The sequence below is a fragment of the Lutra lutra genome, chromosome 16 (genome assembly GCF_902655055.1).
Source record: "Lutra lutra chromosome 16, mLutLut1.2, whole genome shotgun sequence".
NCBI lineage: Eukaryota > Metazoa > Chordata > Mammalia > Carnivora > Mustelidae > Lutra > Lutra lutra.
In genome coordinates, this window is record NC_062293.1 from 29,893,012 (window position 1) to 29,917,249 (window position 24,238).

Sequence of the window (24,238 nt, forward strand, 5' to 3'; positions counted from 1 at the left end):
GAAAAAAGATATGTAAACAGATAGGGACAGTGCAAAGTAAATATAATAACAGAGGTAAGGTAAAGTGCTTTTGGAGCGGAGAGAGAGGAACAATTCAGTATTTCCAGGCAGTGGGGCAAACTTAACGCAGAGAAAATTGTTTGCGTTTGGCTGTGAAGTTCAAGGGCGAGTTTATCAGATAAGTGGCAGGGTTGGTGGTGGCATTCTAGACAGGATATTAGGATGGGTAAAAGCATTAAGGTTCCAAAGACCATGGCTGGTTTGAAGAACATTTTTTGAGACTCGAATGAAACATTTATGTGTTGAGGAGGGAAGTAAGGCTTTTTTCAGGAAGGCTGAAAAGAGTTGGTTGCAGCTAGCTTGTGCTGGGTTTGCAGAGTTACAGAGTTTCAACCTTTCTTACCCATGGACAGCCGTTAAAGGTTTTTGTTGTTTTTTAAGAGAAGGAGGCGGGGAGGCGCCTGGGTGGCTCAGTGGGTTAAGCCGCTGCCTTCGGCTCAGGTCATGATCTCAGGGTCCTGGGATCGAGTCCCGCATCGGGCTCTCTGCTCAGCAAGAAGCCTGCTTCCCTCTCTCTCTCTCTCTCTGCCTTCCTCTCCGTCTACTTGTGATCTCTCTCTGTCAAATAAAAAATAATAAAAAATAAAAAATAAAAAAAAGAGAGAAGGAGGCGGGTAGGGGCAGGGGGAAAAGAGAGAGAATCTTAAGCAGGTTCCACACCCAGCAGGGAGCCTGATCTCAAAATCCTGAGATCATGACTTGAGCCAAAATCAAGAGCCTGACACTTAACTGACTGATCTACCTCGGCATCCCTAAAGGTTCTTAATTTGAGGAGTAACAGGACTAAATTTGCTAACAACGTGAGAATTACAGCAGGCATGGAGTTTTGATTCAACTCACTTTTATTTAACCCCTACAATGTGCTAGGATCTTATGTATGTTATTTAATTACTGATAGCAACCTTGCGTGACAGGTATTTATCTCCACTTTACAGCTAGGAAAATCAAGTCTCAGAGAGATTATGCAACTTGCCTAAAGTGCAGATTAATAACTGGCAGGCTATAGAAGTTGACAGTTTCTGAACGTGTGGGAAAGGAACCAGAAGTCTTGCAGGAGCATTCCTTACTATTTAGGACTAAGGAGTTAGTTAAATCAGAGTCAGTCCGTGTCCATGGTACGGTAATATAGTAACATGTTATTTAGAAAACTATATAATGGTCATTATAAGTGAACAGCGCAGGTAGTTTTCAATAGAAACATGTACATGGTCATGAGTACTTTATTACTTTTTTAATGCTTTTGTAGATGTTGATGGGAAAGAATGCAGACCTGACATGTGGAAGGAGGGCACGTGAAAGTTGTACAGTTGCTCAGTAACTGCTGTATCCAAACCCAGACAGTATGGAAGAAGCCTCAGCATGTCCCCAAAGTTAGTATCTTCACATATACATTCATCCAACTGGGGCAGGGCTCACTGGTTTGAATGCCAGACTCTAACAGAAATAGCTTTGCTTGAGTTTGCAGGTTCTGACTTTTAAACAGGTTCAGAAATTCACACGATCAGCTAAGATCTTGTTCTAGGAGGCAAAGAAAAAAAAAAAGAAAACACCACTGTAAATACTTTTTAGGAAGAAAAATATATATATAAACACCAGAAGCCACCATCAGAAAGCATTATTCTTCCTTTCTTCTCTGACCCTTGTCCTGCTGGACATCAGTGTGCTGTAATATAAGATACACGTTGTGTTCATGAGAGCTTTTCCCGCTGTGTTGCTAATACGTCTGAAAGGAGGATGTAGGAGATAGCAGGTCTACCGAAATCCTGTTGCCTACCTCTGTTTTCTGTAGCCATTTTCTCTGCAACCCTGATAGCAGCTGTGGTATGTATGAGAGGCGTGGACACAGGAGCTACCTCCAGCAGTTTTGAATGTAGTTCTGTAGATGAGACTGTGTGACTCCCCCAGCCCCTTTCCTCTTCCTCTATTTGTTTATGAACATCTAGCTAGCAAGTTGTAGAGCTTAGGTTTGTATTGGGACTGTCTGGCTGCCAAACCTTGTGTTCTTTCCACGTCTGTCCACTGCTTTCTGAAGTCTCCTGCCAGTTGAAAAAATTGTCACCTGACAATATTTACTGTTATTACTGTCTGCCACCCCGATTCTAAAAAATCCTTTCTTTCCTTGTCAATGGCCTTTGTATGCTTTGCTCCAATGAAACAGGGCTTTCTTCATTTTCTCCACTTTTTTTCCTAAATTGTTGCTAGACTTTGTGATACAAGTCAATAGTAGTATAGCCATTAAATTTCAGCTGTAATCTACTTTATTAAGCTGATTCTTGTAAGGAACTCCTTTGTAGATTCCAAATAGGCTAGAGCTGGATTTAATAATGGCATTTATTTAATTTGACTCATTTATTAATATACTTATTTTAAAATTAGATTAAAAATTTCTCCATTTGACCCTTATTTCCAAGAACAGTTTTGGAATATAGAACCAAACATAATTCAGCCTAATTAATTTCGGGCAGATATTATGAGCTCTTTTTATTTTGGGAGATGGAGAATTTCTTTTTTATTTTATTTTATTTTATTTTTTTAAGTAGACTCCAGGCCCTATATAGGACTTGAACGCACAACCCTGAGATCAAGAATTGTGTGCTTTACCAACTGAGCCAACCAGGCGCCCCTCTTTTCTTTTTTATAATGTGATACTTGACACATGTAAATGAAGCGTAATAATAGAATGAACACCTATGAATCTGCTTAGCATTCACCACTTGATTTAAAAAGTAGAAAATCTTAAGTGCTACTGAGGCATTCCTGATCACATTCCCCACATTCCCCACCCTTCCTCCTGGAAATAAGCACTCCTGGGATTTTGTTCATTCTCCCCTATTATTAGCCTTATTCTTTTGCCTGTGGCGAAAGAAACACGTTGTTTCTCTTGTTTACTGCCATTTCATCTTAACCTTGAGTTAACCGTCCTGAAGGTAAAATTTCACATATTAAATTGCAAGCTAATGTATGTGAATGTCTGAGTATGTCTTGGTAGAGTTGATTTAAATGCATATGTAACCGAACTCTGTACTAAGGTTTGGGCCCAAGCAGTACAGAACTGTGTTTACAAAATTTTACAAAATCAGCTCTTTGATTTCACTGAACATGTAGGATCCCTATGATGGATGCTCTCTCCATACTGCTTAGTCTTTTCCAGCATTACTATTGCGTTTTACTCCTCATACATTAATCAGTGGAAGGGAAAAAATACAGCATATTATATAGCAAAATATAGTGAATATAGCAATTGTATTGTGTTCTCTCACTTTACTAGTTATATTTATAAAATACAAATTTAAAATTTTATGTATTTTAAAAGTGATTCCTTTTTCAGTTTAATTTTTAAAATAATGTTTGTAATTTAGACGGGTCATAGAGTCATTATGCATTTAGTTGATAGTTTCTTTTACATAGCATTTGAAATAACATGTTTCCATGAAGTTTTTTTAATTAATATTTTATATGTATTTATATATCTTCCTGTGTACTCAGTGTTCAGTTTTGAGAGATAGCAGTAAGTGTGTTTTTATTTCTATTTAAGATTTGTTTATTTATTGGAGAGAGAGAGAGAGAATGGGGAGGGGCAGAGGGAGTCTTAAGAGAGGGATAAGCAGACTCCCCACTGAGCAGGGAGACTGACAGGGGGCTCATTCCCAGAACCCTGGGATTATGACCTGAGACAAAGGCAGACACTTAACCAGCTGAGCCACCGAGGCACTGTAGTACCAACCTTTTAAAATGGGCCTTTTCCTGGTGTACCTGGCTATGTCTTCATGTGTGTCTTCAGGATTCCTTAGTGTGCAGATTCAGCTCACATATACAGGAACTGTTCCATTTCATTCCGTATGTAAGCAAACCAGGCTTTAGTAAAAACTTTTTGCTAGTGAGGTTTTTTTTGTCTAAGATTTTCTTTTTACTCCTTCTTAAAAAGACTGTTCACTAAATTTTTTTGTTTGTTTGTTTAGTTGCATCAGTTTGTTTCTTTTTTTAAACACCATCATTATTAATTTCTTTATATTTATTACTACTTTTGTTAGGATGGACGTTTGAAGCCAGGAGATCAACTTGTCTCAATAAACAAGGAATCTATGATTGGTGTATCCTTTGAAGAAGCAAAAAGCATAATTACCAGAGCCAAGTTGAGGTAACTATCCTATTCATAAAATAGAATGAGTTAATTAGCATGTCTTCTCAAAAACAGTAACTTAAGAGGTTTAAATAGTTTAGATCCTAAAAGAGCATGCATGTGAGCCGGGTGGGGGAGGGCAGAGGAAGAGAGAATCTCAAGCAGACTCCTCACTCACTGAGCAGCAAAACCCAACATGGGGCTTGATCTCAGAACTCTGAGATTGTGACCTGAGCTGACATCAAGAGTTGGCTGCTTTAACCGACCACCCAGGCACCCCCAAAACAAGTATATTTTAATAATAATTGAAACATTATCTTAAAATTCAGCTGTACTGTATCCACACTATATCCATAAAGTGATTTCTTTTTAATGCTAGGTCAGAATCTGTTTGGGAGATAGCGTTCATAAGACAAAAATCTGATGGCAGTCATCCAGGAAATCCATCTTGTACATCTCTTTCACAAGCTTCAGGAGAATATGGACCTCAAGTCTCGACATTTAGCCTTCTTCCATCGCCCCCTGAAACACTAATTCCAAAGACCTCATCGACTCCCCAAACTACAGATACCATTTTACCTTCTTTTAGGATAAATCAGGTAATCTTACATTTCTCTGTATATTTATGCGGTCCGTAAATCCCCTGTATGTTTTTATGTTTGTTATATGCAATAGAATTTTAATTTTGTTAGTGTAGTTTTTTTTAACAGATTTATATTTCCTTGAAAGTGCTTTTCTTTTTTTTTTCTGTTTAATATTTTTATACTGTGCTATCAATAATATAATTTTTCAAGTCAGTGTGTCTTTTGTCCGGAAAGTCATGATCAGGAATGGCCTCGAGGAGATATGTCTAGTTGTCATTCAAAACTATGTTAGGAATGTCATATTTATTTTCAGAAAATCTCTAATATGGTTTAATTTATTCTTATTTCTGTTTCCTGCTTGACTGAAGACAGTCAGTCTTCCTTCTTGTTCCTTAGCTTTTTCTCCTGCACAATGAGGCTAATCCTAATTACCCAGTGTAGGTGGCTATAGTTCCCTCACGTGTGCATGCTAATACCTAGTTCACCCCAGTAGACTCACCCAGAAGAGGGAGTTTCTACATCAGAATCGACAGTTGATTACTAATTGCAACAGGGCCCTAAAAAATCAAAGTTATAAAATAGAGCATGTACTCTTAAAATATATGTGAGCTATAAAACAAAATAGGAAACTCAGGTAGGCTTTCAGTCAATGGAATAAAATTTGTCAAAGGCAATTTCAGTTTCGGGAACCTGCTAATAAGATACAGAGTGTAAGATTTTCTGTCAGCCCCTTATACTTTTTTATTTGGGGTTGTAATACCTTTTCAAAGATAAGGTGCGTGGCCTTATATTTTGTTGTCCTTGGACATGGTAGAGCTGAAAGCAGTTGTTCTTTAATTCTGAAATGCTTTGCTTGGAGATAAATATAAAAAAATTTTAGAGATCTCATATTTTTTTGGATTACTGCTTTAATCTCTTAAACCATTCTTTTTATGTTAACGTGAGCTTCTAGTCTGGTCTTTGACCTACTTTAGAAAATGACATTTTATGTTCTTCCTTTTCTTCCATAGATGAAAACTGGATACAAGAAAACAGAACAGACTCCAATTACTTCTTCGGGAAACAGCCCTACGGATATGTCTAATACAGGTAAATGCACATTTAATTCCTCTTTATTATTATTTCTTTCAATTACTCTTTCTCAATGAGGAGTACATAATGTGACTTAGTAGACTTTAAAGAAGGGTGCATTATGCCTTTTTTCCTTCAGTGAATAAAAGAGCAAAATGAATGTATTGTGCAATGGTCCCTGTTAGATTAGATCTTTTATTAGAAATTTTCTTGAACAAAGGGTTGAAATTTTAAGATGCATTATCATAACGGTGTCTGTGAAGCTGTAGTAATCAGTGAATTGTTGAAATCAAATAATGTAAACTCTTCTTTAAATCAAGATTAGGTTGCCTTGTCCTTTTAGGGAAATACTGGTGAGGTTCATTAAATGCACCTTTCAGAGAAATTATAGATAGGAGCATAGCTTAAGAAAAAAAATATGTTTTTGGTTTTTTTAAGAAGAGATCGTATAGATGTAAATTAAAAAGAACATCAGTATTATGAATTGAATATTTTAGTTATAATTACCATGAAATGATTTACTGACTTTTTAAAACAATAAAATGTTAATTGTGTGAGCCTCCCATTAAGAAAATTGCTTTTTATCAAACTGTGAAGTATCTATCTGTAGCTCCAATATCAAGAAAAAAACTTTCCCTTTAAATTATGTCCAAAAATTAAGTACAACAACAATCAAAAACCAATGCTTAAGGAAAGGAAGAGTTAATTACATATGTCTAAAAATTATAATGTAAGTTGTTACCTGTATATTTTAATTTTTAATAGCATTAGTCTAGATCAGAATTGCAAAATAAGGACAAATTAGCATAAAGTACATGGTATCTTCATCCATTTGGGCTGCTGTGACAAAATACCACAGACTGGGTAGCTTATAAACAGCAGACATGTATTTCTAACAGTTCTGGTGGCTGGAAATCCAGGATCATGGTGCTAGCATGGTCCCAGTGAGAGCCTTTTTCAGGTTGCAGACTTCCCATTGTATCCTCACATGGAGACCTGTGGGGTCTCTTCAGTCACAATACTAATCCCATTCAGGAGAGCTTCACCTTCGTGACCTCAGCCCCCCCAAAAGGCCCCATCTCCGAATACCATCACCTTGTGGGTTAGGATTTTGAAGTAGGCATTTGGGGAGGACACAGACTTTCAGACCACAGCACACAGGCACCACACTTATTGGGAATTTATAGCGGATTCCACAGTTTTTTCCTCTGATTTGGAGGCCAGTATTTACCAGTGGGTTCGTAGCAATCTCTAGCCGTAAATTAAATGCCCTTCCTACTTAGAGGGATTCCTTGATTCTTAGAAATTTTATTAGTATTCTTTTTTTTTTTTTTAAGATTTTATGTATTTATTTGACAGACAAGAGATCACAAGTAGGCAGAGACGCAGGCATAGAGAGAGGAGGAACCAGGCTTCCTGCTGAGCAGAGAAGCTGATGCGGGGCTCGATCACAGGACCACGGGATCATGACCTGAGCCGAAGGCAGAGGCTTTAACCCACTGAGCCACCCAGGTGCCCCAGTATTATCCCTTTTATGGAATTAATTTCCATTCTCTTGATGTATTGTTTTTATTTTAAACTGTGAACACATGTGAAGAAGAAAAAAAATATAGATGAAAGAAGTGAACAATGGTGAGGATACATTTATGTAACATGATTTTAATTTTGAAAGTCATTGGACTGCTCATTGCCTCTCTTAGTCTTTTTTTTTTTTTTTAAAGATTTTTTTATTTATTTATTTGAGAGAGAGAGATCACAAGTAGACAGAGAGGCAGGCAGAAAGAGAGAGATAGAGGGAGAGAGGGAAGCAGGCTCCCTGCTGAGCAGAGAGCCCGATGTGGGACTCGATCCCAGGACCCTGAGATCATGACCTGAGCCGAAGGCAGCGGCTTAACCCACTGAGCCACCCAGGCGCCCCCTCTCTTAGTCTTTTATTTTTTCAAGAACCACTTACCGAGCATGTCATGTATGTAGAAAACATAGTTAAGTAGGAATTATGAAGGAATTAGGATATTTTCCATGAGATACTTAAGAGTCTATGGTGAAATAAAACATAGGTTAAAAAAAAACCTTCATCATTCAGATTAGAAAACATGTATGTATGTGTTTATTTTATTGAATAATTACCATTTGTGGTATTCTGTGTTAACTAGAGCGGGGTACGGGTGGTTTCTGTATTCAAAGGGTCATACTATCTTGTCCAGATAGTGTGAAGATGTGAACAAAGTGGAGAAGGAAAGAAGTGGCCAGAGTGTGGTGTAGGGAAGGCACAGTCTCTGAATGCAAATGTAAAGATTCATTTCTTCGCTTCCAGCTTATTAGCTGTGTAACCTTGAAATAGTTGCCTCGTGGGTCTTTATGAATATTAAATGAGATCATGCATATCAGGCACTTAGCATTGTAATTGGTACATAGCATATGCTTAGTAAATTTTGCTGTTATTATTAATATTACAGAACCCACTGACTATAGTGTAGCTCAGATAATATTTCGGGGATATTTTTAGACTGGAAACAAAAGCTCCCATTCTTTAATTCGGTTTTGCATCCTCCCTTCACCCCCCAAATTAGTACATAGTAAAGAATTTGTCACAACATGTAGAAATTTCTTAGCAAAAATCAGACATCATCCAGATCATGCAAGAAGTGGTAAACATCGATTGATGGGTGGAGATCTTCCTAAGTGAAGGAAGCACCGTGAGCAAAAGCACAGAACAAAGGATGAGCTAGATATCAGGTCATCCTACGAGGCAGATCTGATTAGAATGAAGAGATCCCGGGGCACCTGGGTGACTCAGTGGGTTAAGCCTCTGCCTTCGGCTCAGGTCATGATCCCAGGGTCCTGGGATCGAGCCCCGCATCGGGCTCTCTGCTCAGCAGGGAGCCTGCTTCCCTTCTTCTCTCTCTGCCTGCCTCTCTGCCTACTTGTGATCTCTCTGTCAAATAAATAAATAAAAATCTTAAAAAAAAAAAAGAATGAAGAGATCCCAGAATAATGAATAAAATGAGGTAAATTCACATAAGTGACTAAAAGAAAGAGTGCTATATTTTATAATAGAAAAATGATTTAATGAAAATATATTTGAGTGAGCTGTATGAAAAGTAAATATTTTTTTCTTTTTTTTTCAATTAACATATAATGCATTATTAGCCCCAGGGGTACAGGTCTGCGAATCATCAGGCTTACACTCTTCACAGCACTCACCATAGCACATACCCTTCCCAATGTCAATAACCCAACCACCCTCTCCCTACCCCCTTCCCCTAGCAACCCTGTTTGTTTTGTGAGATTAAGAGTCTCCTATGGTTTGTCTCCCTCCCGATCCCGTCTTGTTTCATTTTTTCCTTCTGAAAAGTAAATATTAAAATACAATTAAAATTGAACACTTTTCTAGGGTAGAATTAGCATTGAGGTAGTCTTATTTTTTTATTTTCACGTAAGTGTAGTAGCCCAGATCTTTCTAGGGGGAAAAAAAAAACAAAATTAACTCCAAATTATCTCTAGGTAACTTACATACATTGTGATTTGTCTGTTATAAGCACTTAATTATAGATTTTTCCTAAATTAGACCCTTAATTGTCACATCTAAACTTCTTCAGCCAGTTGGTATTTATTCAAAAAATATAAACAAGTTTTAATGTTAATCTCAACAAAAACAAACTGAATTGAAGCAAATCTACCCATGTTCCCATCTCAAAATTATTCCAAAGTGTAAAACTGGTTAGAATTTTAAAAATCCATATAATACTTGAATATGTTTTTTAAAAACTATTATATAAATGTCTTATTTCAGAACTCAGAGTCGTTTACTATTGCTATAAGCTGACTAATGCATGAATTTGTGAGCTCAAAGCATACTACAGACATTCCTGAAAAAATGAGTGAAGAATTATTGCATGAAGAAATATTATCATTACTTTAACTTTACCAGAACACAAACTGTAATCCTCCCACACTAAGGTTTTATAACTGAAACAAAATAGTGATGGGGGAAAATATCCATGGAGGGTTCGTGGTATAAACCAAATGGTTTTGATCCTGCCCTCTTAAAACATTCCCTTTCTTCCCCTAAAAAGAGGAATAGAAGAGAAGATCCAAGAGAATAATAAGCTATCCTTTGAAAATCCTCCCTCCCCCGGAGAGGAGCAAATCAAGAGCTTGAGGCCAGAATTGAGAGATGTCACCAGCAAATGGGGAAAGCTGTCTGTCTATGAGCAGCTTTTCAGGTCAAGCTCCTCTGAATCACCAAAGCATGCCGGATTTATGCACAAATCCTCCTGAGGTTTTGGCTCAAAGGTACAGGTTTAGGGGAAGGTTGGCCAAAAGAAAGTGGGATTTTGTTAAGCCATGACTGCATATTGTTAAATATGCGGGGCAGGGGGGAGTTACTGTAATTTTACTTTAAATCTCCTGTTTATACGTCTCTTTGTTAATATTAACAATATTCTAAGGGTGCATGGGTGGCTCAGTCTGTTAAGCGTGTGACTCTCGATCTCAGCTCCGGTCTTTATCTCAGGGTCGCCTGTTCAAGCCCCATGTTGGGCTCCACGCTGGCCATGGAGCCTACTTAAACACAAACAAACAATATTCTCTAGTGTTCATAGTAGTTTTCTCTGATTCTATATTTTACCCTTACAATTTCTGTAAGGTGCACTATTTTATTCTAACTACTTTACAGATGAGAAAACATGATGAAAGATACTGACGACATTTAGGAATCATGGCTTTGGGAGTCACAAGAGACTAGAATCCTGACATGGTCACTTCCTAGCTGTGTGATCATAGGCTGGTTTCTTTATCTTTTGGGACCTTGATCTCTCCATCTTTGGGATCACAATAATGACACCTATGTCATTATGGCTTTCGTAAAGCTTAATGAGCTCATCTCTATGAAGTACTTAGTGCATTGCCTGGCTCAAAGTAAGCATAAATAAGAGCTGATCTGCTGTCATTACAGACGGCAAATTTTTATGCTTATGTATAGGAATACATAAGTGAGAATGCATGCCTCAGTGTGTGTGGTTGCTGTGTGTGTCTCTGTTCCTCCCTGTCCCTTTCTGCTCTGTCTCCCTTCCATCCCCTAGCCCTTCCACATACTTAACACTTGCACAGGGTAATTCACTCCCAGGAGGAGGATTATTGGTCTGAAATCATGATTAGGCTAGTTTGGGTCCACCTACTACTGCTCGTGTTCCTTAATTGCAGGTCAGGCGTCAAGCTGAAGGTCATTGACAAGCCTCACAAATCCAAACATTAAAAATGAAAAATAAAGTTTGACTTCCCTGCTCTTTGGTTTTCTATACCACTCTACTCCATGCTGATCTTTTGTGCCACACTGTAGGTTTGGCACAGAATTTCTCTTAAGAGAAAAAAAGAAAAAATGACATATATATACATTTATACTATTTTTTGTCTCGTGGCTAACAATTAAGTATCACGATGATAAAAGAGACTTTGCTGCTTTTATCAGAAATGTAAAAATTATATTTATACTAAAATCACTCTTCCTCAAGGTTTGATTCCATTTGAAGCTAAAAGTCAGTAACCATTTTTTTTTTATGATCTTGACACCTATAAGCTATATTCAAGATTTTACATAGAATGTTAAGGATGTGTTAAAGGTTTAGAGGAAGACTATTTATTTTCATATGCGCTTCTTATGTTCTTAAGAAAGAGAATGCAAATCATTTTGTACTTAGAGACAGATGCTCTGAGAAATTAAAAAAAAATTAAAACACTGCATAAAGATGTGACATTTCAAAAAGTTTTTTCTCTTCCTCTTGTTTCTATGTAGAACTAGTAAAATACCATTTAGAAGTGTATTTAGAATAGTGACAATTTAGATACAAGGATTGACACGAATTACAAGAGTTTGTTTTACATACTTTGGCATATTAAAACAAATAATTTTTCAAGGTCTAATCCTTTGTGGCATCTGATCTCTTATTCATGCAAAAAGGACGAAGGCTCATCTAAATCATCAGTGTAGATTAAGAAGCCATTAGAATGGGTGAGAGGTGTATGAAACTCAACTCGTGGAAGTCCATCTATGCTTCCTGAAATATAACCTTAATGTAAAGTAAGGGGTTCCAAAAGTTCCTAGTCTGTATCATACTTTATGTGCAAACTTGAAACAGTTTGCACTTATGAGTTTTTCCATAGTACCTTGAGAACTCCGTAACAAAACCACTTCTGCCAAAGAAATATCATGATATTTTTTAATTCCTAACTTGATTTTACTTATTTTGGAAGATAAGGCTTCACTTTACAATTAGTAAGGCATTTTGATGATGAGGTACTGGTAGGATGTATGTTTGTCTTTTAAATTAATATTTCCATGGGATTTAAGGCATAATTGGCCATTCTTTTCGTATTATATCTTTTAGTGCTCAAGTGAGGGTGATTTATATGATACATTTTAGATTTAAAGAAAAAAAATAATGAAAACAAAAGTAAAAACTGCCAACTGATTAGCCAGAATTATTTTTGAACAGCAGGAGCCCAGAACACATCCTGTCAAATGAAAAGTTCTATTCCAATTAAGTTTCCAATTAACGTGCACCCTGTTGTCTCTTAGATATTGCCCCTGCATGGACTGATAATTATGGACCACAAGGAAAGAAGATTTCCCTAAATCCCTCTGTTCGCCTCAAGGCAGAGAAACTGGAAATGGTAAATACTTTAAATTTCCATTTTACTTCTGTAAAATAGAAGTAAGGAAGTGTTCTCATTCTCTAAGAGGATAAAGGAAGGACTGGAGCCATTATTTCCTTGAAGAATTACTTTTTTGTGATTAAATGAATGGCAGTTTGAGTTTTAATTATTTATGTTTGAGTTGAGCAGCCCACTCACAAGTACAAAATAGAAATAAAACCTTTTGTAACCTAAATTGACACAAAATTAATCAGTTTCCTCCTGTGTAGGAATAAAACAAACGTGATGTTTTATAGTGTAGAATCAAAGGAAACAGAGAATGAATTATGCCAAGTATGTGTAATAGCAGTAAGTGCAACTTTTTAAAAAGCAAAGGGAAACTAAATCCTAAAGAACAAAATAGATGCTCACTAAATATAAAGAATCTGGTAGCAGTGTACTAAGAGGCACCAAAAATTAGTCCTGGGGAGAGTGAAATATTGAGAGCTTCTGTATGTCAAAGAAATGTAGGTGATTAAAAAGGAAGAAGTAAAAGTAAAAAAGCATTTTAGAGCTTTTCCTATCAGGTGACCTGGGAGCTCACAGCAAAAATGTGCTGTCTTTTTTTAAATATAAAAATAGATGGGGCGCCTGGGTGGCTCAGTGGGTTAAGCCACTGCCTTCAGCTCAGGTCACGATCCCAGGTCCTGGGTTCAAGCCCCGCATCGGGCTTTCTGCTCAGCAGGGAGCCTGCTTCCTCCTCTCTCTCTGCCTGCCTTTCTGCCTACTTGTGATTTTTCTCTGTCAAATAAATAAATAAAATCTTTAAAAAAAAAAATAGATATAGTGCTGTAGGTCCACAGCCTCTATTTTCCTGTCATTTTTCATGAATAATGATTTTTTTTTTTTTACATTTTAGGGAGAGTTTGAAAGTGCACAGCTATAATAAATACACATTGCATTTATTCCCACACTCATACCTTTGCTTGAATATTCCTGTACCAAATACCTTTTCCAGAGTCAACTTGACTCTTGCCCAGTGTTCACATGCTAACTCAATTGCAACTCCTGTGTCCAGATTTTGCTAACTATTATAGTTTGGGTTAATATTGCCTTATTTTGCACATCTATAGCACAACATCACTCTGTGGTGTGTACAGTCTTTTGTGTATTTTGTTTTGACAACAAGATTAAGTTTCTTCACGATATCTAGTACACCTACCACTGTTTAAGCACCTGGTCTGTACTCATTAAACTTTCCAATTAATTAGATATTTAAGATAGCTTGTTTAGGTTTTCAAAATCCTGAATCTCTTTTGCTAACTTGTACTCTCTTTTTATTGGTGACTTAAATGTAAGTTCTGACTAATTCTGACTAAATCTGCCAAGGTTTACAATCAGTTAATATTAACATTTTAAAAAAAATGTATATTTGAGGTGTAAAAACACCTATAAATATCTAAAAAATAAAGAAGTTATTGTTTTTTAATGATGTTGCTTTAATATGCGTTTCTAAACATCCAGATTTAATACTGTTTCTCTGGGTAAGGAGAAAGTTATCCAGCTAATGACTTGACTTGGCAGCCTTTGTTTTCTTACCCAATTTAAGTTTTCCTAGCCCATGATTTTTTTAAAAAATCTAATTAATTGCCTTAGGTATGAAAATCATCTAAATCTGTATTGATTCTGAGAAATTTGAGTTGTTTGACTGTTGAATCAGAATTTCCAGGGTTTGGTCCTCCTTTTAGCCTAAACAAATTATTTTTCTGGAAAAATAAAATGACAATATTATAGCAAAGGCGGCCCACATTCTGTGTTAATTCAGCTTCTTCTTATTCAAAGTATATTTAGTGACTTTATTTAGTAGAGCATTCTGTGTTTTCAGAGTATGAAACGGCATCTTCCTTAATAAGAATTTTTTTTTTCCAGAATCCAAATTAGCTCCTATCTACCCAAATATTTGCTAAGCTACTCTTCCTTTTTTGTTTGGTTGCATAATAATGTAATAATATCTGTATCATTCCTTTTGAAATAGGTCCTTCTATTTCAGTTGTTATTTTGTAGACAGATTCAATTTTATTATCTATTATATTTTTAACATATTTACTATTCAGTAACAGATCAGGCCAATGGGATCAAATATTTAAAATGAAATAAAATTATCTTTTTCCTTTATCTTCTATAAATATATTACATATAGCATCTAGGAAATTTGTGTTATAGTAAGATTCCACAAGGAAAGGTGTTGACTAATCATGTGGTTATGAAGTAAATAGCCTACTCAGTACAATTCTCAAGAAAAACGGAGAAGTTAGAATTTGCTAAAGGAAATTACCTGTCAAGATATATACATATATATAATCATATATATATATATATATATATATATATATATATATATTTTTTTTTTTTTTTTTTTTTTATGGCATTGTCTTCATGAAATCCTCTATGTTTCACCAGTCTAAGTAACCAGTTTTGTATCAGGATATACTAGAAAATAATTTCTAATGCTAAACTACTTATTTATTAATTCCTTTTCTGAAAAATGGATTGCCTCTTTCTATGAATACTCTGAGGATGATTTAATATACAGATATTTTAAAATAATTTCACCATAGGTATTTGCAGTGCTATATTTTTAAAGCCTTTTTATGAGTACTGTGGGTCTCATTTAATCCTAATGTTAGACTCATAAGTAGGCATGGTAAACACAGCAAGTAGGTATACAGTTTATTAGTTGGCTTGAAGACCAAGGATTATTGTACTTCCATCCTACGTGTATTTTTGTACCTGAGAAAGATGCTTTGGGATACAGATGCCATTGTGCTGATATTTACTTTACCTCTTGCCATTTCTGTAGCGTTTGAAGAAAGCTGTAGTGAGCAATGGCATACCCCATGTCTGATTACAGTTAATGAGTTGTTCTTTATATTAGGCTGGGAAGTATGTGATGAATATTGTAAAGAAGTGACATTTTTAAAATTCATCCTTCAGACATTAGAAAGAGTTAAGGACTTTTATTTGTCCATTAAACAGTTTGCATTTTTGCTTAAGGTTAAAAGATGACATTACTTATCCAAGAAATTTTTGGAACTTTTTTTTTTTTTAAAGATTTTATTTATCCATTTGACAGAGAGAGATCACAAATAGGCAGAGAGGCAGGCAGAGAGAGAGAGGGAAGCAGGCCTCCTGCTGAGCAGAGAGCCCCATGCGGGACTCGATCTCAGGACCCTGAGATCATGACCTGAGCCGAAGGCAGCGGCTTAACCCACTGAGCCACCCAGGCGCCCCGGAACTTGTTTTTTGACCAAAAATAAATTATTTTCCATTTAAATTTATGAGCTTACGTCACCAATATGCTGTTTTTATCTAGAGTAAATTTCTAAAGTTTGGCTCCAGATAAAGTTCCCTTGTACTTGATAAAGTTCCATTATACTTAGTATAATAATAATCATATTTCGTACCTTCTGTGGCAGGTGTTTTGTTTGCATTACTTTTGTAAAATTGTTTTTATTTCTTTACATGAAAACATCAGTCATACATAGATTGATTATACTGTATATGTACAGTTTAAAGAATAATAAAACAAACCCATCTGTACCCACCACCCAGCTAAGAATCGGAATTTTTGACATTGCATTGCCTTTGTGTTTCTTCTTGATCATATACACCTCTCCCTCTCCCCAAGAGACAATCTGTTTTTTAAATTTCAAGTTTATCATTTATATGCTTTTTTTTTTTTTTTTTTTTTTTTTTTTTTTTTTTTTTTTTTGAGGAAGAAGAGTGGGAGGGACAGAGGGAGAAGGAGAAAGAGAATCTGAAGTAGACGCCACACCCAGCATGGAGCCCGACCAGGGCTCTATCTCACTTCTCCTAGATCATGACCCAAGCTGAAATCAAGAGTTGGATGCTTAACCGATTGAGCCACCCAGATACCCTATTATATATGTTTATAAAAACATGAAATAATGGTATGCAAACATGCCTGGGAACTGTCCATAAAGAACTCCATAAAGAAAATATTAAAAAGTAAAAAGTTGTGCTGAAAACTGGGAGAAAATACTTGTAATACACATAATATAAAATATTGCTATCCAAAATACTTTTAAAAGTCCTACAATCAGGGGCGCCTGGGTGGCTCAGTTGGTTGAGGCCTCTGCCTTCAGCTCGGGTCTTGGTCTCCGGGTCCTGGGATCGAGCCCCACATCGGGCTCTCTGCTCAGCAGGGAGCCTGCTTCCTCCACTCTCTCTCTCTCTGCCTGTGTCTCTGCCTCCTTGTGATCTCTGTCTGTCAAATAAGTAAATAAAATCTTAAACAAAAAAAAGTCCTACAGTCAGTCAAAAAAGACCCACCAATACTTCTCCTGAGTATACACCCTAAAGAAAGTGTATCTAGGTGCTAGAGTAGACATGTATAAGAATGTTCATTGTTAACATTCCTGATAAGCAGAAAGCCTCAGTGTGCTGGAGGGTAGATGAGTAAATTGTGACATACTCATCTAATCAGGGATTTATCAGTGAAAGTGAATGTGCTGATGTTAGAATAGCATATACAGATGAATGACGAAACCATACTGTAGGGTTAAAAAAGCAAGTTTCAGAATTAGGACTACCTGCAGCACTTTTATGAAGCTAAAACATAGCAGAAAAAAAAAAAAAATAACACATTAGGGATACCTGTGTATGTGACCAGGCATCTTAAAATAAGTCATACGGGATGATAATCCCACAGTTCAATAGTAGTGGTTACCTCTTGTGTGGTAGGACAGGAGTATGACATGAATTCAGCCCTATTGGCGGTTTTATAATTCTTAAATGTACTCATGGAATTTTTATTTTATTGCCCTGCTTTAAAACATGTATGTCTATTACATATTTGTTTTTAGTAGATACCAGATATTATATAACAAAATCCTCAGGAATATTGAACCAAACGTATAAGATGTATTACCTCTAGGGAGAAGTTCAAAAGGGACTTTTTTTTTTTTTTAATTTTTTATTTCTTTTCAGCGTAACAGTATTCATTGTTTTTGCGCCACACCCAGTGCTCCATTCAATCCGTGCCCTCTCTAATACCCACCACCTGGTTCCCCCAGACCCCCACCCCCCACCCCTTTAAGACCCTCAGATTGTTTTTCAGAATCCATAGTCTCTCATGGTTCACCTCCCCTTCCAATTTCCCCCAACTCCCTTCTCCTCTCCATCTCCCCTTGTCCTCCATGCTATTTGTTATGCTCCACAAATAAGTGAAACCATATGATAATTGACTTTTCTCTGCTTGACTTATTTCACTCAGCATAATCTCTTCCAGTCCTGTCCATGTTGCTACAAAAGTTGGGTATTCATCCTTTCTGATGGAGGCAGAATTTGTAATGTTCTGTTACATTCAAAATTTGAAGTATATATACTTGAGTGTTAAGGGACTATTACACGAGTTTTGAAAAGTATGCAAAAGATGCAAAAATGTACAGAAGAGAAAGCTATGATATATTGACAATTTTTTAAAAATGTATAATACTGTATAGCATAATTATTATAAATAAATACATAATTTATGTATATTTAATATTTAGGTTCTATATTCATAGAAGAACTTCAGAAAATTATACACCAAACTATTAATAATAGTGTTTGCCTCTGGAGAAGTATTTTCTCAAGGAGGGATTTTTTTTTTTTTCCTTCCCTCAGGGACATTTTGCAATGTCTAGAGACAGTTTTTGTTTCCATATTTGGGAGAGTATTACCAAATTAGAAATCACTAGCAAAAAATACTTCTCAAAACTGTGTAAAAATTTAAGACATATTGCTAATTGATTTACCAGTCAAAAACTTCGCTAATAAACACGCAAAAGACATTTAATCTCACTTGTAACTAAAGGAATTCAACAGCATCCAAATCATATTCAACATATTGACAAAATTTAAAGTGTGAAAACAACAAATGCTCTTAAGAATGTAGAAAAATAGGTCTTATTGCCAGTGGTGTGTATAAATTGCTGCAGCCAGTTTAGAGAATAATTTTACAATATCTAAAGTTGACAATATATATACGTATACACACACACACACATACACACACTACATATGATTCAGCATTTCCTCTTTTAGGGATATACTGTAGAGAAATTTTCACACCTCCATACAAGGAGATATGTATAATGTTTTGTAATTTTAAAAAAAGCTGGAGTAATGATAAAAGCCCATCCATCAAAGAATATATGATTTGTATTTATACAGTGGCATACCATTTAAAGTTAAGTGAATTAGTTTCACAGATAAGAATATTGAGCAATTACAAAATCATAACATGGAGGTAAAAACAATAATAATTTGTGAACAAATAATTTATAAATTTATAAATAAGAATGTTTATAGTACACTATTGATATAAAATTTTAAGTGCACGGGAGTACATAACATTAGGGAATACATGTAGTAATGGTATCAGATCGTGGACAGAAAGCACACACCCACCTTAGGATAGTTGTTCCTGCCAAGGAACAACAGCGAAAGCTTTCAACCAAGTCTGCAATGTTTATTTCTTAAAAATATATATAATTTCAAGCAAATACCAATGAGTATTTGAGTACATGGATGTTCTTTGTATTATTGTCTTTCTGTGTATGTCTGTGTGCTTGGAACATTTTTGTAACTGAAGGGAAAGAACTCCAAAAGTTAACCATTATTCCATGTTACACAAGGCAAATATTTATGACCGTGTAGACGGAGCAGGAAGATGATACTTAGGTAAGCTCTAGAATCACTCTTGAATGAATCCATGACCCTTTCCTAATCTCCATTTCTCCTGTCTCTTCTCACTGTGCCTGCCCACCTATACATGAACAGGTATGCTTTGTAGTGCTACTTATAGAAATTAATGTTTAATCTGATTTAATAGAATTTCCTTGCTATTTTTTCTTCTGCCATAATCACATATTTTAAGCTAAGAAATTGAGTTTTGGTTTTGGGGCTATGCTTATAAATTTGGCATCAGCCCAAGTGCTAGTCTTGCAAAAAAAGAGAAAGAAAAAAGAAAAGAAGCAAACCACAAAAAAAAATTGAGGTAGTGTTAGAATCGGGAAGCTAATATTTTATAGAAAATTAATCCATAAATAGTCAACAGACTCTCTCTGGGCATGTAATTCTGGTCCCTGTTCCTGATATTGATTCTTTTCATTGGATTGTAAAATAAAGTTGTAATGAAAAGTTTTATTCTTCAGAGATTTGAAAAATTACTTCACATAAGTCCTTTTCCTTCCAGGCTCTAGATTATCTTGGAATTCAGCCCACAAAGGAACAGCATCAAGCCCTGAGACAGCAAGTGCAAGTAGACCCAAAGGGGACAGTGTCTTTTGGAGGTAATATTAGGTTTATCGTGTTGTGTCATCACAGAAGCTTGGTGGGAGAGTTATGGTGACCTATTTTCATTAAGAGTGCATCTTCTTTAGAAGGAGAGAGGGAAAAAAAAGACCAAATCTATTTCAAGTTCCTTGGTCAGTACCCTAAAATGTCATCTAGAATTAACTTGGCCTGGCTGGGTCAGCAGAAAGGCGACTTTCCTAGAATCTTCCAGCTCGAAAATACTTTCATTCTATCCTTCTTTGTTTCTTATTTACAGTAATGTAAAGAAATGTAAACATTTCTCACTAATAACAGAAGAAACAATATAAAATATCAAACTTCTAATTCTACTGCTGTGAAATTTTTTTCCAGCTAATATGACAGAATAAATATTTTTATTATGCTATATAATTATTCTTATTAAAGTTGGAGTAATATTGACATACTTAGTTAATGTACTATAATATAAAGCCTTTCTACTTTAGGGAATTTTGATGGTTTCTCAGTAGCTGATAGTATAAATATGTCTATATTTAACATCATAGTTTTTTTTCCTTCTTTTTCTTAGGATAAATTCCCACAAGTGGTTTAGAAATTTGATAGGTATTCATAAGTTGTTTGCAAGAGACATTATACGTAGGCATTTGTTCTGCCACTAGTAATGTTTAAATATAACAGTTTTTTATATCGTTGATAACATTCAGTATTTAATTTTTTCCTTATACAATAGAGGCAACATTGTATCATTTTAAAGTATCTATATTACTAAAAAGAAATTCACTTTTTAGTTTCAAAGTGATAGAAAAAATAAACATTTGCCTTCCTCTCCTGTTTGAAAATTACCCTAAATAGGGAGGAAAACAGAAAACAGATTTGCATATATTAACAAAACCATGATATGAAAGGACTGAATGTGGATAAGGATAGTCAATGAATTGGTGAATGGAGGCCAAAAGCCCAAGTGATATTTCCCCCAGCCTAAAGCAATGGGGGAAACACAATAGGAAACAAGCTGATTTGCCCTTAAAAAGGCTTAGGAATTAAAAGTATCAGGTACTTCTGAAGGCCAGATGTAGGCAGGGCATTTCAAATAGGGTTGTTAAAAATCTGCATAAGAAGTTTTTGTCGAGCTGTTACATGTCCCCTCTCAAGCAGCCCAGGATGTAACAGTCCCTTATACTTAAAAAGAAAAGAAGTATATTCTCTTGAGAAATTAAACCAGAGAGCTTCTGAACCTATAGTTGCCAGCAGTCAGGGAATTTGGAGGAGTGTCTGGTTAGTTATCACAACACACACCCAGATTGCTCAGTGAACTTTGCAGTCATGTTTATCCTCTGTAGGCAAGAGACTCTAAGATTCTCGCTGAAGAAGCTGCACCAAAATGTCAGTTGGCCCCCTGATTGCTCTCTAGTGAAACTGGCCAGATGACAAAGCAAGTTATGTACACAAAATTTCCAATCAGTGTTTTGGTGGTGATTCTTCTTAAATGTGAACTCATAGCCAAGGGTCACCAGACATTTGGAGAAATTCTCCAATGTAAAATAGAAGAGCCCAAAACTTTCTGACAAAGAGAAAAACAGACCCTAAAAAAGGAGGAATAATGCAAAATCAGGAGAGAACTTGAGACAAACCACAGTGAACATCTTTGAAGAGGTTAAACAAAGATAAGGCATCCAGGAAATAAAGAATAGGATGTTGTAGAATAGGAACTATCAGAGAATACAAAAAAGGATCTTTGGAAATTAAAAGTGTAATAGCTAAGGTTAAAAAATTTGAAGATGCATAGATGAATGGGTCATACTCATGTTTGAAGAAGCTTACAGTTTGCTAGCCAGCATCAGGCAGGTTTTGGGGGTCTTTTTGTTTTTGTTTTAAGATTTTATTTATTTATTTGGCAGAGCAAGAGAGCACAAGCAGGGGGAGCAGTGGAGGAAGAGGGAGAAGCAGGCTCCCTGCTGAGCAGGGAGTCAGATGTTGAGCTCCATCCCAGGACCCTGGGATCATGACCTGAGCCGAAGGCAGACCTTTAACCTGCTGACCCACCCAGGCGCCCCAGTATTAGGCAGTCTTAATTAACAGTTGTTAAGGGTATATCATATGCCTTGGAGTCAGACCTTAAGTGGAATTCTGGTCTGCTACTAACTTGCCATGTGGCCGTGGGAAGTTGGCTGTTAACTTCTCTTAGCTGCCATGTGTAGAATGGAGAGTATAAGAGGACCTATCACAGAGAATTGTTGGGGGGATAAAATAGCAAAGCACTGTGCTATAAATATTAGTGCCTGCTATTATTATTATTAAACCTCTGGCTCCTGCTAGAAAAGCTACAAGTCACAGTATTGTCCTCTGTTTCAGAGAGGTTCTGCTCATGGTAAAAGACTTGCAGAAATAGATATGCCTGTGACATGTATGTGCTGTGTCGTTGTCTTAACCGATTTATCAACCTCAGCAAAGTTAACTGAGGTTAGTTAAAACCAGTTTATCTCTCACTTTTTATTTGAGGTTGTATTTCTGTCGCTTCAGTTAATACCACTTCGAGGTAATCCGCTGAAAAGTTAAGTTTGAAGTGTTAGTTATCACGCATAGCTTCAACTTCATTTAGAAAAAGGTAAGATGTATTTAGATGAGGTTAAATGCCATGTTCCTACTGAAGTGCATTCCATTTCAGATTTTGTCCAGGTTGCCAGAAACTTGTTTTGCTTGCAGTTGGATGAAGTGAATGTCAGTGCACGTGAAATTTCCAGCGTATTAGATCCACAGGTAGGGTATGACTTATGGAAATGTCTTGATTGTGCCTCGATCCTAAGTCTTGACTGTTATATGTCATAGATGTAGCCTTTTTTCTCATTTTTCCCTTTTAAAAAATTATGCAAATAACAGATATTTCTTCATAGAGCAAACACAGATTAATTTATTTTATTTTTATTTTTATTTTTTTTTTAAGATTTTATTTATTTATTTGACAGACAGAGATCACAAGTAGGCAGAGAGGCAGGCAGAGAGAGAGGAGGAAGCAGGCTCCCTGCTGAGCAGAAAGCCCGACGTGGGGCTCGAACCCAGGACCTGGGATCATGACCTGAGCCGAAGGCAGCGGCTTAACCCACTGAGCCACCCAGGCGCCCCAAACACAGATTAATTTAAAATCAAAAGTAAAATTTCATCTTGGTCTCTTCTGTTGCTCCTCTCTCAGTATCTCCTCATGTTACTCCTCCCTAAATTTATCACAGAAAGTACCCGTAAGTGTATACCCTCTGAAATTTTACAGTCTGAACCATCCTCATACATCAGCATCCAGATCAACATGAAGGATGGCGTGCCTGCGTGGCCTCAGTCCCTTAAGCATTCGACTCCTAGTTTTGGCTCAGGTCATGATCTTAAGTATTCTTTTGCCTCCTCCTTTGCCTTTTTTGTGTTTTATGTAAAATGTAATTGTGAAGCCTGTCAACTTCACACATCCTTTGTTCTACAGAACTTTGGCATTTAGGGTGCCTGGGTGGCTCAGTCAGTTAAGCGTCTGACTCTTGATTTTGGTTCGGGTCATGCTCTCAGGATCCTGGGCTTGAGCCCCCCTTTGGACTCTGCACTCAATGAGGAATCTGCTTGAAGATTCTCTCTCTCCCTCTGCCTTGCCCCTTCCCCATCCATTCTCTCCCCCACTCTCTGTCTCTCAAAATAAATAAATCTTAAAAAAAGAACTTTGACATTTATGACATTTATATTTATATATGAGATTTTTCAGGCCTTTTCATTATGGAGTTTCTGTGTTATTGTATCATTCAGGAAGGTCTTCCCAATTTATGTATTTAGTTCACTCAAAATCTGTTCTTGTCTGTGCATGAGTTAGGGCTCCAGAGAGATAACCACTTGCCCTTGTTCCACCATCATTTACTTAATAATATCCTTCTTCATTTTTGCCACTAATTTGAAATACAGACTTTATCCTATACTAAATCTCTTTTACACAGATCTGTTCTAGAATCACTGCTCTGTTCCATTGATTGATTTCTCTCTGCCAGTACATTACTATTTTAATTATTCTAGGCATTTATTTCTAGGTTTGTTGCTATGTGGTAGGCTAAGTCCTTAATTTTTTTCTTTTTAACTTCTTGGCTTTGATCTTCTAGTTGATCTTTAGAATTATTTTTGCCATGGTAATAAAAATTTAATCGGGACTTTTTAAAATTGGAATTGCATTGAATTTAGAGAGTGGTTTGGGAGAGATGAACATGGTTTATTTCCCCCATTCATTTAGGTGTTTGTTGATATTTTGGAAAAAGAAAATTGTATCTTGCTTCATATTGTCTTAAATATTTCTTGTTAGTCTGAATAGGTATGTTATAGTTTTATTGCTATTGGAAATGGGATTTTTTTAGCAATTATATTTTCTTTCTTTTTTTTTTTTTTTTTAGATTCTATTTATTTATTTGTCAGA

General features: G+C 36.1%; 1 protein-coding gene across 6 annotated transcripts in view; it reads left to right on the plus strand.

Annotated features, from left to right (window-relative positions):
* Positions 1 to 24,238, plus strand: part of STXBP4 (syntaxin binding protein 4) — a 165,621-nt gene that overhangs the window by 25,404 nt on the left and 115,979 nt on the right. For 5 of the 6 annotated variants that reach the window (XM_047706529.1, XM_047706527.1, XM_047706526.1 and 2 more), the window contains 6 exons: positions 4,092 to 4,198; positions 4,560 to 4,779; positions 5,775 to 5,853; positions 12,413 to 12,507; positions 19,730 to 19,826; positions 22,475 to 22,566. In XM_047706529.1, the coding sequence (XP_047562485.1) occupies positions 4,143 to 4,198; positions 4,560 to 4,779; positions 5,775 to 5,853; positions 12,413 to 12,507; positions 19,730 to 19,826; positions 22,475 to 22,566 (639 nt within the window). In that variant the 5' untranslated portion in view covers positions 4,092 to 4,142. Of the gene's footprint in view, positions 1 to 1,314; positions 1,431 to 4,091; positions 4,199 to 4,559; positions 4,780 to 5,774; positions 5,854 to 12,412; positions 12,508 to 19,729; positions 19,827 to 22,474; positions 22,567 to 24,238 lie in introns of those variants that run through there. The other variant, XM_047706530.1, reaches the window with a different exon arrangement.